At 37.3% G+C, this 20,223-nt stretch overlaps 1 protein-coding gene across 1 annotated transcript; it reads right to left on the reverse strand.

Annotated features, from left to right (window-relative positions):
* Positions 1 to 10,399: 10,399 nt before the first annotated feature.
* Positions 10,400 to 18,492, reverse strand: LOC142528430 (uncharacterized). The gene is made up of 8 exons (XM_075633478.1): positions 18,193 to 18,492; positions 14,699 to 16,417; positions 14,479 to 14,598; positions 14,334 to 14,388; positions 13,803 to 13,951; positions 13,355 to 13,441; positions 11,842 to 11,970; positions 10,400 to 10,715 (listed from the first exon to the last, which is right to left on the reverse strand). Exons 1-8 carry the CDS (start codon positions 18,262 to 18,264, stop codon positions 10,599 to 10,601), a joined length of 2,448 nt encoding a protein of 815 aa, XP_075489593.1. The 5' UTR covers positions 18,265 to 18,492; the 3' UTR covers positions 10,400 to 10,598.
* Between the last annotated feature and the right edge of the window lie 1,731 nt (positions 18,493 to 20,223).

The following is a 20,223-nucleotide window of genomic DNA, read 5'->3' on the forward strand; positions in this document are numbered from 1 at the left end:
GGGGTAGGTGAACCGACATTCCCAACAAATTCATTTCTCATTGAATTTTTAATCAACGATTTTAGATATTATATTTCATTAATCAATTCTTGAATAATCTTATTCGCATGTTTATTTGATCATAGTAGTAATAATCAATCAACTAATTTTTCGTTGCGAAAGATTTAATAACTGAAAATAATAATTGTCAAATACAGTATTCAGTGGAACGATACGCGTACTCACGTACATTATACTATTACTTGACATCGTGCACTTGCGATTAATTGTTGAGCATACACAATCATACTTTTATTAAGGTTCCACAGTGCAAGTTTTTCTCGATCATTGGGGCTCGGTGGTGGCTCGAGTAAGAGATTCCTAGTTGAGTAGGAGTCCTAGGTGTGAGGTTTCAACCGCAGCTCTTGTTCATGGCTTGTGCAGGGAGGTCCAGGCGTGGTTTAATGGCTGGTTAATGGGTTAGGTGCATACAGTAGAGTCCCTAGGTGGGCTGGGCAGGTGATGGCTTGAGGTGGCTCGAGTGTGGCTCGAGAAAAACGAGTCGTGGCTCAAAGGGACTTGTAGGGGTTCGAATTGTGTTGGTAGAAAATAAAAGTGTTGAACCATGGTCCTAGGGATTTGAGCCATGGTTCACAAGGTTATTTTAGGTATAAAAAGTCTATGTTTAAAATTTGGAAAGAAAATATAAAAGTTTCAATTAATTCGGGAATTAAACGCTTCCCGAATTAGTAATATAATTGAAATCCTCTAATTTACGTCAAATAAAATATCTAAAATTTAATTTAGACTTAAATAATTATTTGAGATTGTATAGATTCGATAAAAGTTAGAAAAAGTCAAAATCGAGAAATTTTATATCCAAGAGCAAAACGGTCATTTTACACCTAGGTCGTACGATAAAGGTTGGCAGCGTCCCGAAGGGTCATAACGCATGATAAATGATATAAAATGATGATTTTTTATGAAAATTTGATATTTTATTATTTATGGTAAAACTATGCAATTTTTACTGTTAAAATGATATTTTTGGAAAGTCGTAGTATTTTATGATTTAAAAAGGAAAAAAAATATTTTGAAGGATGTAAATTGAGTGTGACAATGAGGATAGAAGATATGTGGGGGATCTGTTTTAAGAAAGAACGGTGAACTTACAATTTTATGGAAATATCGTGAGGGAAAATGTCCAGAGGGATCCCGTTTACGGGACAAGGCCCTAGAAGGAGCCTGACGATCGTATTTTCATATTTTACGTTTGTGCCTATGGCCCGTACCCATGCACAATGGTGAGCTAAGACTGATCAGTCGACTAGCGGATAAAATGCTAGTCACTTTCAAGGATCAAACTTCACCCAAAATGATAAATGATGCAAAGCTTTATGATTAAATGATTTTATGATTCATGATTTATTTATGCTTAAAATTATTTTAAATAAAAGTATAATTTAATGCATATGCTTGTATATGTATTATTTGTTACTCATGTTTAGGACGTGCTGATTCATTAGAGTTACTAGGTTTGAATGTTGCAGGTGATGATGTTATTGAGGGAGGTGATGATGCTTGAGTGGATCGAGTACGGCAGTACACTCCCGAGGGACATTTGTTTCCGCACTAGATTGATGGGCAAAGTTTAAAGATTTTTGTTAATGATTATATTAGAGATTTTTTGTTTTATTTTGAAGTTAATTTTGATCATGTTAAATGTAGAAGTCGAATTTTGGTAATTGACGATTTTAGGAATTTTATGCACTTGAGATTTAAATTATTAAATTATTTTGATTTATGGAAATGTTAAGTTATTTTTAATTGCGTGTTTTCGAATTAATGGATAAAAAAAATTTATTAGAATTTTAAAGTTAAAAAGTGAGGGTCGTTTCACATATTGACTAAAACATCAAGGCTAGCCTCCAACTTATTCATATTAAAGTTCAAAAACCCATCAAACCAAGACGACAATGACAACAGTAGAATATTCGTGGACAATTCGTTTGGGATGACAAGGTCCATGCCCACTAGCTTCTCGATGAGCCAAATCATCATCACCATGCTCATGGATCGAGGCCCTTTATCGTAGGCTTGATGTCATGAGCTCCTTGATAGTAACATGCCTTAATGGATGTGTTTGTGAATCCTACAACTCTTGCAGGTGAATGAAAATGTCAACAACATTTACATCATCCTCAAATCGCCTTTGCAGTTTGTTTGACATATAAGCTAGCTTATACGTCTTAGCTTGCAAGTCATAGTCCCACCATTTCTCAAGCTTAGCCAATTTTCTCAACAACAACAAGGGCATTGGCAGCCGTCTCTTTTGGAGGAGCTTGTTGAGCACATATGCTATTTTTCGAAATTTATAATAATTTTTAAATTCCTCAGCTAGTCTTGGTAATTAGGTCTAGCCATATTATTTTGATCGAGAATAACACATAAAGAATTTCGTGAAAACATTGTAAACATATTGAGATCGAAACATAATAAATGTTACTAATTATTTTAAAATATTTTATAAGACATAAAATATGGTTTTTTTAATAATTTCCTCCTACTATTTTGACATTTTCACCACTTTTTTTTTAAAACAGGAAATCCAATCTTCTTATTGAGTACGAAGCCCAATTGCTAAATTATGATCTCGAATAATATCATCAAATCACAATTTTCAAAAGATGAAAACCAATTGGAACCTTTGCAACCCCCACATAATTTGTCTCAACTTTGATGAAGGCTTAATAATATGATGTCATTTGTCTTCATGTTTCGAGCATGACTCATCAATGTTGAACCTTAGTAGACGATCTCGTGGGATCCTCTAATAATATGAGTCAAAGTCATGGAATTTTCACGTAGTTCACATAAAATATGTCAGTGGAAGACACAATTTTTCGACGTCAAATCAAGCTTTTCTTGCACTGTAAATCCCCAAATAAAATTTAATCTTTCATATTCGAATAAATATCAAGTGCACCACTCAAGTTATAATATAGTGTACGTACTACGGATATCGTTCCATAGAGACTGTATCCTATGATTATTACTTTCAAAAATTAATCTTTAGTAAAGTGTGGACGGAAATTTGAATTGTGAGTTATTTAATAAATTAAAGGAAAAATGTAATAAAATGAATAAGTAAAGATAGAAAATTTAAAATCAATTAGACCATATTTGTTGGGAATCCTGGTTTACCTGTCCATTATTAATTTATATAATCAACTTCGACTTTTGTTTCGGCTTTTGACAGGATCCCTTAAGATATCAACATTCTATATCAAGATATCGACATGATGAAATAATTAAATGTCTTTAACTATTTATCAAATATAAATTTTATACATGATTCGTGCGTGGAATCCCCTAACTTTCGATCTATTGGACTATAACCATCAATGTATATTCAACTTCATATGTTTACGCAAATTGTAAATCCACGGACTGTATTACTTGTTGCTATTGCAAACTATCCTCTCGACTTCATTCATAATATAAAATATTACAAATTTAGTTAGGCTTCAATAATCAAGTGAAAAACAATAACACAATCAAGCACATGCTAAAGTCAAATGTCAAATTATATAGAACAAAGTTTCGGGATAGGATTCCCTTAAATTACTAAAAAAATAAAATATTTTAGCTACTCAACAACATAATAAAATCTCAAAACCAAAATTAAATGATGTCTTTAAAGTAAAGATATGAGAAGAAGGACAAAAACCAGAAGACATTGCGATAAATCTTCACTTCATAATTGTTTTCTTTGCTCCAGATCGTCTTCTTTCTTTCCTTTTTTCCTCGGCTGCTGATAGACTATCTAAAAATTATCAAAGTCTGCACAAAACATGTGCTAGGTTTTTCCTAAGTAGGTAGCGTCAATAAAGTTGGAAATAAATCAACCAAATATTTTTTCCTTGTAGATCGCGCTAGGGCATCTGGAATTTCCCGCTCCAGCGCGGCCTCTGCGCAACTTTTCATCTTCATGATATTCTAGTGTGCTAGGGCGGGTGGGATTGCTCGCCCCAGCATGACCTCCGCGCAAATTATGGCAGAAATATTCACACGCCCCAGTGCGCCTGGCTCGAATTTCGGGTCTATTTCTTCATGTGCGTGCTGGGGTGGACATATTCACCCACCCTAACACGCCTTCCTCGACTTTGGCCTCTGAAATCCACATTTCTTGATCACATTGCCTACAATTCAACCCAAAAACATGAAAAAAAATTATTATGCAAAACATATATTATAAACAACTAAATATAGATGAAACCTAAACAAAACATCCATGAATACAACTCGAAATAATACAATTAAACACGCAAGAACGACACACATCAACGTCCTCGTACTAAAATTTTGCTAGCTCTCGAGCAAAATAGGTTACAAGACACAACAAAACACAACAAATAATAATGTAGCTCAGTGGTGCATTCATTGTTGATAGTTATGGTTTAGGGAATATCCAACATATTTCTCATCCATCAACACACAATGTTCATGTTCGCACATCCCACTAAGCGTGGACTTGGAGTGAGTGTGTGCAATGTTAGTTCTAGAGTCATGAATTTGAAATAGGTCCATTCTCAAAGTTTGTAAAAGACTTCAATCAACATGTCGGCGGAAATTTCTCTCCTACGTCCCTTGTACCACTAATTACCAACCAGCAGACACATATCAGTAGGACTTTTTAGGCATATCTGATGGCTCAAGTGACGGTTACCAAAGGCGGTTAGAATAGACAAAAGGTAGAGAGTACAATGATAGATCAAATTGTGCACATTCATATTTTTCATCTGATTTTCTCCAACCTCATAATTAGCCAAGAATATGATTTCATTCCTTTATTTGGCTCCCCGACACCTTAAATTTCCTTTTTACTAAAGTTTTTTTTTTTAAGAAACTTTGCTCTTTCACAAGTGCAACATTTTTTTCCTAATTGTATTCTCTTGGGTATAAAGAATAGGCTGTGTATGTAAGGTCCAATATTAAGACGACGTAATCCAACTACATGCAAATCTAGGGAATATGGAAAATAGTTAATTGATTTTAATTGCTAAATTGATTATGTGCTATGTTTATATGATGTTTTAGTAGTTTTCTAATTGAATGCATTAAAATGCATTTTTAAAGGTTATTCGAGTTGCGATCGAGGAACGGAGACCGAGGGCTGAAAATAGAAAATGTTTTTATTAAATAATTGTTTTTAATTATTTAAAATAAGGGTGATGCTTTTTCTTATTTTTGAGAATAAAGAGTTTTGAGGTGATTTTATACGCCGGGACGTAACTTTTATCGGTATTGGATTTTCATCAAAAATACGAACATTTTGACAACCCGGCTAATAATTTCACAAACTTTTTTAAACAAAATAATTTTATGTTGCACCAATGGGGTTATTGGGCCTAATTGACCTTGTTAATGAGCAAAAGCTATTGTTAGTGTTCTAATTATTATTTAAAGTGCAAACCCACCCCATAACTAAACCTAAAACTCATGCCTCCCACCTCCCTCACACACAAGGACTCATTTCTCTCAAGCATCACACGGCGCACACCAAAAAATAAGAGAAAAGCATCGGCTTTTTGTCAAGGAAATTCTCCCAAGGCTTCTCGTCGTCGTTCTTCGATTCGTCAACGCTTATTCGTGCGTAAGCCACGCCATATTTTTTTATTTACTCACACCATAATATGTATTTAATTATGTTTTGTATAAAAAACAAGTTACACTTCTTTTTATTTTCGTAATTATGCATATGCATGTGCTAAACTCATGATTTTATGTTCCAAAACATGATTTATATGTTCTTAAAGGGGCTGCCATGATTAGAGGTTGAACTTGTGATGTTTTTACATGTTTTAAAGGGTTCTAGGAAGCACGAAAACTGCACACGAGAATAGAACAAAAATCTGGAACCAATCTCTCGGTTGGTCATCAAGGGCTCGGTTAAAGGGATAGGCTTTGCATGGCTAGGCTTGGCTTGGGTCATGGCTTGAATCATGGCTGGGTCATGCTAGGACTCGAGACAAGTGGCTGGGAAGGAGTCCTAGCCCAAGAACCACCCGAGAGGAAGTCGCGCGAGTGTGCAGTGCGCGCAGGGAAAAGGGCTTGGCCAGGGGATTCGGGCTGGGCTAGGTTAGGTCCTTAGGGTCCTAAGAGGGTGAAAAAGTGGCTGGGTTAGGGGCTGGTCCAGTGGTTAGGGTCCTAGCAACTCAATCGAAGAGTCCTAGTCCATTAAGGAGTCTTGGTCATGGCTTGCTGCTGATGTGGAAGCTTCGGTTGGGGCTAGGGTCGAGTCTAGGGGTGATAAGGGTTAACGAGGGTCCAGGGGAGGGCTGGTTTGAAGTTGGCTCGGGCTGGTTCAAAGATGGCTCGGTGAAAAACGAAGATGGCTCGAGGGTAGGTCTTGGTTCGAGACTAGGGTTTCCTTGGTTTAGAAATTTGAAACATGGCTCAACGGGGGGTCGAGTCATGGTTCACGAGGGATAATTAAATATAAAAAGTCTAAGTTTTTAAATTGAGAATTTTATATTAAAGTTTGATTTAATTTGGGATTACAACGCATTAATAAGTGATAATTAAATAATAAATTAAAAGTCATCGATTTAAGCTAAATAAAAATAAGAAAAAATTTATGTAAGCTTAAATAATTATTTGGGATGGTCTAGAATAAACGGAATTAAGAAAAAGTCAAAATCGTGAAATTTTACGTCTAGGGGTAAAACGGTAATTTTACACCCGAAAATTAGTAAATGTCATGGCAGTGACCTGAGTGCTGTTTTATATGTTAATATGATTATTTTGCGTGTTTATGGACTTTTATGATGAAACAATAATATTAAAAGACATGTTGCATGCTTGGTTTAAAAGAAAAAACGATATATGCATGTTTAATTTTTATAAATGATGAAAATACGAAATGTTGAAGAAAGTGAAGTAATTGTGACTAATATGATGATACGATGATATGTTAATACGTAGTCCAAGGCTCAGTTGACGGGTGAGAGTGTCTGTGATGTCCCCGCCGCCCAGTACTGTGGTTACATGTAGATGGATCCATCGCCCCAATACGAATACGAAAGTCACAATTAACGATCTGAATTCAACGAAAGAAAAATGAAATACGTATATGAATATGTGAATATGTTGATATGAAAATGTTTATGAAAATGGTTATGTTTATGCATCATTATAAAAATGTTATTTTACGTACAAATATTTTCACTGTTGCATGTGATCTGTATATGTATTACTTGTTATCAAGAATATGGTTTGTTGAGTCTTTAGACTCACCAGGTGTGAATGATGTAGGTGAATATGATAATAATGATAATGGAGGTCTTGATGGTTGATCTGACTCGATTGAAGGTGCACATAACCCGAGGAGCAGCAATAGTTTTCCGCACTAGACTTATGATTATGAATTATGATTTTAGGATTATGTTAAAGATATTTTTAGGATTATGTTAAAGATTGAGAGGTTGTTAGTTTTAGCATTTTTGCTAAGTTAAGATATGCAAACTATTGATGCTTTATGATTTAAACTATTTCTTTTGGATTTTAAATATAGTTGGTTGTTTTATTTTAAAATAGTGCAAAATATTTTATAAATAAATATGAGTATTTCGTCCGAATTAATGGGGAAAAAAAAATTTCTAGTACTTTTTAAAAAAACGAGTAGTGGAAGTTCCAGTGTATTTCATTACATAAGCATTTAGTCTTTGGTCTCTTGAAGATACCTCATCAATTTCTTTGCACCTTTCCAGAGGTCCATATCCAGATTAATCTGATATCTCCCAAACATTCCAATTATATATTCAATGTCAAGTTTAGTGAAAATCTGATAATACATCAAGCTTCCGACAATCAAAGCATAAGGAATTTTTTTCTTTTTCAAAATCATTTTTCGGGCATTGATCCAAATTGAATTTTTCACCTTTTACAAAGGAAGCCACACTTGGTGAACAATCTTCAATCCAAAACTTATCTAAAATTGTGTTGATATAGGTCTCTTAAGATAATCCTAATATCCTTTGAGATCTATCTATATGTATTTTTATGTCAGTGATATAAGATGTATCAATCATATCCTTCATATGAGGAGATGTCTATTTTTCGCTCCAAGTCTACAATACCATAACATTATATAATTGTTACTTGAACTTGGTTCGAAACTAGATTGTTGGGCTTGTCCGTGCAAGTTAAACCTCTCAAAGTAGTAGAGTTCACCTTTCTCTCTAGCACTACCAATCGTCATACCAGGTCCAATCCTGAAATTCACACAGATTTTGAGAAAATTTAGCACAACAATTAAGTTATCTAGTTAACTGGTTGATCGACAGTAAATTACATGAAAGATTGGGAACATGGAGAACATTGAGAAAAAATCAAAATTTTTGAAATAGCGATAGACCATTTTCCTGCAGTTGGGGATAAAAAGTCATCTGCTATTTTAATTTTCTTGCTTCCTGCACATGGGGTATAACATAAAAATTATCTAGATGAACTTGTCATATGGTCAGTTGCTCCAGGGTCTATGGATCCTAAATAATATAGGTGTATGTAAGGCTATATAAGGGAAAAGGTTACATTTTTGAGCTAATGAACCAGAGGAAGACACCCAATATTTTGAGAACTGTATGGATTGAAAAAGCTTATACCAATTGTCGGGGAAAATTTGTAATTTGATCATTTTCTTAATTAAATAGTTGACCGATGTTAAAAAACAAAATATTCCTTTATTTTGTTCTTTACTAAAAGAATTTGTTCCAGAGGTTGCCCTGGTTTCTTCTCCGACTTCAGTTTGATTTGCTCTAAATTTTCGGCCCTTGAGCTTTGGAAATTACGGCTTCCAGTTTGGTAGTTTTCCATGAAATTCCTAGCAAGTCTCCCGCGTGTGGCTCGGCTTACGAGTCTATTACAGTGCTCACACTTGCTTTTATCCCCTTTCTGCCATTGTCTAGGTTGATGGTTACTGGTTGTGCTTTTAAGACCCCAGGGCTGACACTTCAATTTCAGGCACAAATTTGCCGTTTAACATTATTCGACGACTACCCTCTTCTCTTCTTACTTCTGCGGAAACTTCTGAGATATGGCAGGGGTTACTGTTCCAAAATTCTGCCACGAACATCATCAAGCTCTCGATTTAGTCCAGCAAGAAACACATATACCTGTTTCTTTTCCATGCACTTTTGGTATTTTATACTTTCATTCTTGCATTCCCAAGATTTTACGTAACACAAGTCTAGTTCGTGCCATGGTGCTCGCATCTCATTGTAATAATCAATCATGTTTCTTTACTTCACTTGGAATTCCACAAATTGGTTTATAATTCAAAAATCTTGGAAGCATATCCTAGTCTTTCCCTCGCCATCAATTACCTATTTAATGGACTGAGACTATTCAACGAATATTTTACCATTCATATATGAATGGTGAGATGGACCGATAAGTGTTCAAGCACATTAGGGTACGAGTCTTGTCTTTTCAAACCCACAACTTCCGTGGAGACTTCCAAACTCGATTCTTCTTTTGACCCAGACGTAATCGATCTTGTTAAAGGTCTGCAAGATATCGAATTTGCTGCCCAAAAGTGGTCGTTCCTTCACAAGAGACGCAAGGGCGATGGATTTCTGGCCCAGACATAGTTCTGCTTCACTGTCGATAGATGTTAGGTTTCAACCCCAGGCAAGATCGATTCTGACGGTGTGAAGAACAGGGTTTTATCAACCCAGATGTCGTTGCTCCTTCACAGAGTCCTCAATAGAGTTATAAAGCCTCACAGCTCTTATACCATGTTAACAAACCAAGTACGAGGAAAACATGCACACGAGATAAAAGAATATTTGAATCTTTAGAATGAATAATATTTTTCTTCTATTAATAATGTTAGAAAGCGCCTAATTATATACACAACTAGAAACCTAATTTACATGGCAAAATATTACATATTCTTAATCATACTTGACACAATAGAAATAAAATATTATCGAATAATTCTAAACAAATAACTTATTTTGATCCCTTGTTATAACTTAGACTCGTGCACCTACGATAAATTCATGCTCATTTAACATTATCAGATCGATTTCTTGGGATAAGAAACGCTCGATCAACCCGACTGTGGAATTTTCAGTGGATGAGACAGCCCACCACCCAGTTCATCCGTGCTCAGCTAATCTAATTTTGGAACTAACACAATCTCTTCGAGTCCATTGTTATTTTCCAATACTGTTCAGTAATTAAAATCATTTTTTTGTGACAGCACGTGTAACTTTTGTTCTTTTTTTCTGAAAAACCGTCCAACCTACAAAATTTTATACTGACAGATTAGAAAGATATACAGCTGGTTCCAGAGGTGGTTTAAAAATCATGAGAACAAAACAGTAACACCACCAACACATAACCCAATGCCTTCTGATAAATTATTACAAGAAAGATACTACATTTATACAGAAGAACAGAGTAAATACGTGGATGGTAACATAAGAGATCGGACACAGCTAAAACCTGCTATATTTACATGTAGCTGAAGCACATACATAAATTCGAACACAAGCTCTTCTATAAATATATACGGAAAGAAACAAGAAACCTTTCTGGTATGCCCGCATTCATCTTCTGCCTAACTGTTCGGATTTGATAGACTTCTTGTTTTTCTGGCCAAAATTTACCAAATACTGCTTCACATATCTTTCGTTAATCTCAAACATGAAACTCATTCCCTTAATCTGCACATCATATATTTAAAAAGTCAAAGCACAATCCACAACCCAAAATCAATTGTTATCACACCATATATTGGGGTGATTGCCATATATTTCATACAGTCAAGCTGATGACATTGGTTAGTGTTGGACCATTGATTTATTTTATATATCTCGTACGGACGAGCTAATGACATTGGTTAGTGTTGGATAATATAATGCAAAAAACTAAGTGCTACCAAATGAATTTAAAACGAAGATTTGTCAACTGATTTTCTATGTATGCTACACTTCATAAGATGATATACACATATCCTGCACATAAACTAGACAAGGCCATACAGGTCCACAATCTTTTCAAATCCAGTGAACGTATGGACAAGGTATGAGGCTATATCTATGTCATATGCTCTTACATTATATATTAAGAAAATGAAAAATAGAAATTGACGTTTCTTAAAGAAGAGTAGGAGATTATGTCAATGGGCGAAGAGATAATTTGCCAAGGTCAATAAGAAAATTATAGCACTAGATGGTTCACAAAGAAGATTATATCAACTGGTGAAAAATTATGTCACTAAATCACATTTGCTGCCCCCACAGAAGGGGATGACAACTTCCATTATTTGGAAGCAGGAGGATAGCTGCTTTTATAAGGGATAGGCTGTGGGATAGGGTCATATACCCAGTTCATATGATAATTTGAAATCTAAAACAATCAGGTTAATTTCAGTGGAAGGCAACTGGTAAATTCCATCTTACATGACAGTTTGATTGAGTAAAAACAACATACTGGCAACGATGAGTTTGTTTTTCCTAATATGAAGCATACAAAAATTTAAAATGAAGCCTAACATTAATTTAGACAACTGAGAAAAACAGTGATGATGCCAATAGCACCCATAATGTGGATACTTTTTTTCACTCTAGCTTTTGTAATCAGATACACCAAACAGGACAAAGGAAATGAGTGAAAGTTTGTTCATGAATTGTATGCACCATGAATCGTATGCACCAAAAATAAATGGCAATTGAAACTTTTCAAATACTTATGAAATAGGTTATGAGTGGTGATGAAGTTGATCTCATGATGAAACCTTTTGTTGAGAAAAAACAGATTGATACAATCTTTAGTATACAAGAATAATACCTCAATTAAACAACTGCAACTAAGGCTCAGAAGTTGCCCAGTTTCTATTGTCATGCCATTAACAGACATTGAACTCTTGCCAAGGTTTTTCAGAAAGAAAGATCCATCAGCTTCCATCTTAATAATCGCCTAAGAAAAACAAATAGAATTGACATAAAAGATTTTGTAATCAAAATATGCACCAAAAGAATCATCACTGTCCATAGTGGATTTGGATCAATCTCCAACATCTTCAGAAAAAGATATGCATTTGGAAATTATAACTAGGGATGCTTAACGGAGGCGGTTCAACCTAGAACTGGTCCGAAAGCTCCCATTAAGAACCGGTTCTTAGAACCGGATCTGAACCGGCCCAAACCCTTAAACAAAATTCTTTTGTGCGGTTCTTTGTAATAGGACGGTTCCGGTTCCGGTTCCGTTCCGATCCTGGTTCAAACCTATTTCATGAACAAAGTAGAACCGGATTCGGAACTGGTCCGGTTCAAAAAATAATTAAAAAAAGTGGGTATGGACCTATTTTTGTAGCTGTTGGGTGTTGGCCCCTAAGTTGGGACTTGGGATCCATCTGTAAAAAAATTTCCTTTTGGTCCAATTTTTTGGCTATAAATTGTGAAGCATTTGTTGCAAACTCCTCACATCTCTCAACTACAATTCTCTTATTTCTGACAATTCTTGCAATTCAATAAATTTACCAATTGCCTCAACTCTTCAATTATCTCATTTTTTTAAATTTATTTTCGCAACTTTATAAAATTATTAGCCTTTTTTTCGGCGAAATAATTTATTTCCTTCTGAGTATACTAAAAATCAGTTTACTTTATTTTAGTATTATTATTCCAATATTTTTTTTAATGGACTATTCTTCAAGTCGTGGTGTTCCCAGGAATGATGTTAAAGTTTTTAACACGATTCTTGAGTTTAAAAATAATTCTAATTTCCACAACGAATATGATGATGTGGCTGCCGATTTCGAAGGCCAAGAGAAAGAACATTTGGCCCGCGACAATGGGGTCATGAGAGATGCAGTTGGTTCGGTTGGGACAACCGGCATGATCGAAAGCAAGACACTTAGTCTCGCAAAACAAAGCAAAATTTGGAATCACTTCAAAAATTCATCAAAAATAAGATACCAATAATATTGTTGCAATTTGAAAGATATACAAAATTTCTTATTCATATAAAACGGGTGGTTCCGACAAAGGCACCGGAATATTCGAAAAATATTTGGTTAAAAATAGTAATTATGATGAACAAACTTTGTAGCCATGCGATAAAGAATCAACCAAACAACAAATAAATCCTATAACTTATTCAAATTTTGTAATGACTGCTGAAATTTCACGTTGAGCATTTGTTAAATTTGCGGTTAAATGCGTACAGACTTTTATTATTTGTGAGTATGATGGTTTTGCAAATTCATCTTTCAAAATTTATAAGGGATGATCTCAGATTCATCATCAGTTGAGTAATCCTAAAGAGATTAAAAAAAAAGAAGAAGAAAGCATAAGCACACCTGCCGCCTAGATATTTTATTAGCTCGGCCTTCTTTCCTCAGGTCAATATCAACATAAGCATCCTCCGTTGATCTTCCAAGCACAATCTATAAACAAGAGTTCATTAAGCATTCATCCAGAAAAATTGAAAAATACCAAAACGAACAATGAACAATTAACCAAATTTATCAATATGATGGCACTAAAGGACACAAATGATGGAAGAAATGCAGTGCCCCTATAATAAATTGAGGTCAGCTCATAGGACAAAAGAAAAGGTTTAACAAGACATGACCCAAGCACCAAGGGAAACGTGATCTATAAAACAACATAAGTTGACATAAGAACATAATTAAACTAAGAAGCAATGGAAATCAAGTGCCTCCAAAAAAAACAATCGAATGAGAGAAAAGAAATCAATAAGAAAATCATTTATTATCTTATTTCCTATGGATCATGATAAAGAACCTCAGGCTTCGTGATATAATGCCTCAGATGACGGCCATATAAGACAGCAAGAGCTCCTTGAGAAATCATTACTCTTTGCAAACAGGAACGAGCACCTTGTTCCAACCTAACGATTGTCCTCTTAGTATCATCGCACATATAACTTGTAGCTGGAATTTAAGATAACAACGTAACAAAATGAGAGTCGTTACCAAGCACCACAATGGCACTAAAAATGCAACCCTTCGATTGAATAAATGTACGCAACCATTCATGGAAACTTCATCTAATAGACTCATGATGTTGAAAATACATTACAGTGCAAGAAAAATAATATAAGAAGTTCTATGCAATTTATGAATGTCATACAGAGAAGACTTTGATTTGGGATGAAAATAACCTAACATTACATGAAAAAAACATGGAAAAATGATAAAGTTATAAGTTTGCACTCAAATTATGACGTCAAAGTATTCAGTAATGGAGGTTGATATTACAATATGATAAACAGGTTGAATTCATTACAACTGACTGGAGCACAGCATATATTACCTTGCCTAGTAATGATGTAGTCTTGCTCATATGGATCTAAGTCCATCTCAAGTATCTGTAAGCAGGATACAAGATCAAACTCGAAGAAAAATAGTTTTGCTGGGCAAACATTTAATTTAAAACTAACAATGTTAAGATGCTATACCATAGCTTCTATGTCAGAAAAATAAGGCACTTCAGCATCAATCAGTGATTCTTCCTGATCTGACCCCGAGGAATTGTCAACTGATTCAGGAAATGTCACTGTTGATGGGCTGTCTCTCACCTGTTAGGAGCGAATGACCAAAGTAAGATATAGATGTTAATGCAATCACATCCTCCAGCAAGTAAAATGCATACATAAAAGCAAAGGGAAAGCCAAGTACCCTAATAGCTACTCCAGCAACTTCTTTCTCTGTCAACCTATTGCTAGGTGTATTTGAAATTGTGTGCACCAATCCACCTTTACCGGGATCTCCGTTGACCTTGTAGGCAAACCCAGGAAGTAGGGTGTTGGTTCTAGAATCATTCATTTGAATTTTCGCTGAAAAGCCAACAAGTTGGTCAATGGGAAGTGATTCTGGCGACCTGTGTATCCCAACCTTCTGAGGTCCTCCAAAAGCATTCATGCAATCATTTGATTTAGTTGGAAGATTAAAAACTTGTTCATAATTCTTCCCATGAGCTGCGGCAGATGCACCTACGGAACTCCTGAGGTCTGGTTGTGTTACAGAAGAACCAAATGATGCGGAAGGATGGATTAGTAAGAATATGTCGTCATTGCATGGAATTTCCGTATCCTCAGAGTTCAATGTGCAGAAGATCTGGCCATCACTGAGTTCAGTGATATCAGATGACTTTGAGGAAACATTAACCACTGACTGCGGATTTATTTGTTCTTCTCCAGGAGAAGAGGTTGCAGTGGCTTCCAATACCACAGGATTTACAGTTGGAGAAAGTGTAAAATTAGTTTCTGAAACTGTTAGTGCCTCAATATTAACTAGTGGAAGATGATTTTCCTGATAGTCAATATGAGAATCCTGAATAACTGGAGTGATATTACTAGAACAATGTTGATCCTCTGCATGCATTTCCTCCACATCCATCAGGAGAATCTCACTCTCGTTTGAAAGGTTCAAAAGTGAATCTGGGTCTGCAAATTCAACTGTGTGCACTGCAGATCTATTTCCCTGACCATTAGCATTATCATGAAGCATATCATCAGAAACCTGATCCACATCTTGCAGGCACATGTCATGCAAGGGAGGAGCCGATATGTCTTGTACTCTCAAGTGACGTAAGTGAGGTTGCTCAGATGCAAATGCGATTTCTTGAAAAGAATAGTCGTCTGACTTGGTGGTTTTAAATGGTAAGCCCTCAAGTTCAACTGAAACATTTCCAGTATTTTCATTTCTTGAACAATGTTTGAGAGTAAACGAGCCGTTTCTATTTTCGATATTTGCATTCAACATATTGTTTCCGGTACCTCGTAGTGATGGAGAAACATTCTTATCAAATCCATAACGTCCGAGCATTCCCTTCGGGCAATTTTCTTCAACGGAACGTGGACAGAGAATCCGAGATACATTTGTTGTATCCGAAGCCGCAGTAATATCCCTTACCGTTTCTGGAAAGGCATGCCGTAGAATATCCAAGTCTTCTTCCTGTAGCCGCAAATCATCCGAAATACTATCTCCAAGAATGCAATTTTGACCCATAGAATCACCATCAAGTGTCACCCGCTTCTGAAAATCAGCACCATGCCCACTGAATTCAAGAGCATCAGGTTCGAATAAACTAAAAGCAGAGTTACTGAAAAATTCACTACGAAATTTTTTTCGCATGGCATAATATTTCCTTCGGATACTGCCCAATTTCCTCTTCTGTGAGATCTCTTTATTTCCTTTCAAGTTATTATCTGATCTAACAAACTTTGATGAAGGGTTGAAGCCAGAGATCTCAAGCTCAAACATGTGAGCAGATGATTGACCTGAAATATCTGGATCATAGAGAAGAGAGTGCCATCTGTCACGCAGTTCTCGTAAAGTAAATCTGCGAGAAAATTGGACTGCACCTTTAGCGAGTGCTTCCAAGGATGCACCACCCTGACCAAGAAACAGAAAGTATCAGATTTACTGCATTGCTAGACAAAGGTCTAATAGAAATTAGACAAGCAAGTGCTGCAACAGTTTATTACCAGTAGGACAGGAAATTATACGCTTTAGCATTGACATTCACAGCAATTTACTTTTCAATATCTCTATCTACCCATTCATTTTGTTTTCTTCTCATTCATAAATCAGATAAGTATAAGAAACACCAAAATGATAGACAGATATAAATTATGAGGTCATAGACAATGCATTGGAGACGAGCAAATGCCAGAGTTCTTGACAACTGGAGTTCATCAAGGAATGGGGAGATTATTGTGACTAGTTTGTAGGACTTTTCTAAGTTCCTACTAGTCGACGTGAGCTCTTAACAATAGGGATAATTGGCAAGCACCATGCAGGGCTGGCAAGGTTGGAAGTGTAACTAAGAGAACCAAACATATTGGATTTGGCACGTTGTTAGAATTAAAAGCCTGCAGGTAATCAGGAAAATATATTGAAAAAATTAATCATCGTTGGACGAGAAAAATAGAAATTCAAGTATAGCCATTCAAGTCAAGTAATAGCATCTATGTAATTTATTTCAGCTTTGCATTCACTCTTTTCATTTTATTTTTTTGGTTGTTTTCAATGTTAGAAAAAGCATAACAAAGGAATGGGCCATAGACCATTGATTGGACACAAAAGAATGCCAGAGCTTTCATGAACACAAATACTGTGAATATAATTTAGACCAAACTATACATATTCAAGCATTCCTAAGCCAACTCTCAGGTCATCTACGAAGCACTTGCGTTCACAATAATATGTTTTTGAGTCTCTCATACTATCTTTCCATCTAATTTTCTGATGATTTCAATAAAAGCATATAAGATACCAACATGATTGAACTACAAGAGTTTTAGAGAGTTGGAGTTGGGAGAATTTTTGTTAATTTATAAATGGGCAAGTACCAGACAGAGCTAGAAAGGTTTGGGATCTAACCTGAGGCTTGCAAATGAATTTAAGTATTTTGTGCTAAATGGAATTTTGCTGAAAAATGTCGACAAGATCATAATAGAGACATATTATACATAACTGGATATTTACAGTTTCATTAGGTAATTGTGCTCCTTCTAATGTCCTAGTGGAGATAGAATTTATAAATGTCTTCAGCTTTTCGAACCATATTTAGCTTAAGAAGGTTGCTCGGAGTTTCTGTTGCTTTTCTTTTTTCTTAAGCTATTCATCAAAATCATATCTTTAAAACCGATGACTTTAATTTCCCCAGGCCAAATCACAACAAGAAGCAAACATCATCTTCAATCCATATGCTTTTCTTAAATATTCAAGCACAAAAATTGGTTACAATGAGAGAGATACTCCCTCCTCACCTCAAGGTTTAGTCCTAAACTAAAAAAAACCGAGCATAACTTAAAAATTTTAAATTGACCATCTCTATCTCACTTTCTGTATGTGCTACAAAAAAGAGAGAATATTTGCATTTTTGTAAACATTATCTAGCACTGTGATTCTATCCTGACCATCGAAGAGTGTAGAAAAACAAAAAACAATATCACAAAGAAGCACTTCTCACAATTCTAGAATTAGACACCAAATATGCATATGATAAATAACTGATTTCTTTCGCAACATATCATCAACAACTAGATTCAATTGATTCAAGAAAAATTACCTCAGATTTCCCTTACAAAAACTTTTTAAAAAAATGAAATTAACAAGACAATCAATCAAAGGGCGAGGCGAAAATAACCATAAATTACATTTACCTCAACTGCATTCTTCAATAAGAGATCATCTTCGGGAATCCACCGAGCCGCAACAGGAGGAGCTTTTGCCATCGAAATTAGCTTATCGTAAAACCCTAATCACACAGAAATGTGTAACCTGCTCACTATACTGTGGCATACATATTTGGAGGGAGTAGAATAATCTACGGGAATTAGAGATATCAGAAGGAGTTGTTTCCAATTTCCATGGAAGATTTAAGGGAATCCTCACTTGTCTTGACGAAGCTCCACTTCCTGCTTTGGTATTGACCTGTACCCCGAACATACATAAACAAATAAATAAAATTATTTTGATTTAGGGTTCAGAAACTAGATTGAATCTGTGATATGCGTGTTAGAATATTTTTTTAATTGATTTAATTTATGTTTAAATAACAATAATATTAAAAATCAATAAAAACAAAGTCTTTATTGATTTATTTCTGTTTTTCCGTCATTGTGATTTGTGATTTTTTTTGCCTTTGAATAAAATTTTTTATATCTTTTTACTTTTGATACTCACGGGTCTGATCCACGCAAGCGTCACTAATCCAGACACGGGCTCCAAAATTACCCTGGGCCTGAAATCACAAATAAGACCGTTAGGAGGAGGCCAGGAGGGTATCCTGGCGTAGCCCCTCCGACGCTCAAGTCAGAGACTGAGGATATATGGGGGAGCAGCTAAGGGCGCTGCTGAAAATAATATAGTGAATCCATAACTGAACAATCAAACCTGGTATTTATAGGAAGATACCTGGGCCCTTGATGGGCTTGTCTTCTATGTGGGCTAGGGATGGCCCAAGGGTAGTGGGCTCATCCATGTCTTCCATCTGGGCTAGGCCCATCCCTGGGGTATCACCAGTCTCCCCCTCCCGAGTCGAACTGAATCGTAGGTTCAAAGTTCGATTAGTTGTGTTGTCCTCGGGTCACCGGATACGAGTTGTGTATTTTCTTCCGGTCGTTTGTCAGTCTCCAAAGATTTGGAAACAAATTAAATCATATCGCAATCTTGTTATAGTTTTCTCTTCAATTCGTTCACCAGCTCTCCCCCCCCATGCCCGAGTCCTCGCCTCGCTACCCTCGCCGAAACCCCATTCAAGCTCGCCCAGCCCCACGCATCCAAGCGCCCAGCCCCGTGCGCCGCGCTTCGCCATCCTCCCGCTCGCCCTGCCGAGCTCGCCCAGCCGAGCCCCCTGCCCCTCGTCTCCTGCCGAGCGCCCAGCCGAGCCCCTCGCTCGCCCAGGCACCCAGCCCCGCGCGTCGCGCCTCGCCATCCTCCCGCTCGCCCTGCTGGGTGCCACGCTCGCCCCTCGCCCAGGCCCACACGCCCGCCTCGCCTGCCTCGCCGTCTCCCTGCCCAGCCGAGCTCGCCCAAGCCCACGCGCCAGCTCCTCTCCACGCTCGCCCCTCGCCCCCTCGCCTGCCAGCACCTCGCCCAAGCTTCGCCCTCGCCACCTCGCCCCCTCGCCTAAGCTCGCCCAGCCGAGCGCCCACGCTCGCCTAGCCAAGCACTCGCCCTCGTCGAGCGCCACGCTCGCCCAGCCAAGCTCTCGCCCGGCGCCCCCAGCATGCCTGCTCGCCCAGCCAAGCTCTCGCCCGGCGCCCCTAGCACGCCTGCTCGCCCAGCCAAGCTCTCGCCCGGCGCCCCCAGCACGCCTGCTCACCCAGCCAAGCGCTCGTCCCCTCCGAGCGCCACGCTCGCCCCCGCAGAGCGCCACGCTCGCCCAGCCAAGCGCTCGCCCGGCGCCCCTAGCACGCCTCACGCCGCTCCACCCTCGCCCAAGTGCGCCTGCTCGTCCAGCGCCCCCCATCTCGCCTCGCACACCCGCTCAGCCCGCAGCCACTCGCTCGCCTCTTCACGCTCGCCCAACGCATCGAGCGCTCGTCCAGTACGTTGAGAATTTTGATATATTCCCTTGCGAATGGTTGTGTGATTTCCCCGCGACCTGACCGGGCAGGTCGATCCCCGTAAACTCTGCTCCCCGTAAACATCTTTTGTTATCGACTAACCAAATAAATTTTTCTCTTCCC

The sequence above is a fragment of the Primulina tabacum genome, chromosome 16 (assembly GCF_025594145.1).
Source record: "Primulina tabacum isolate GXHZ01 chromosome 16, ASM2559414v2, whole genome shotgun sequence".
Taxonomy (NCBI): Eukaryota; Viridiplantae; Streptophyta; class Magnoliopsida; order Lamiales; family Gesneriaceae; genus Primulina; species Primulina tabacum.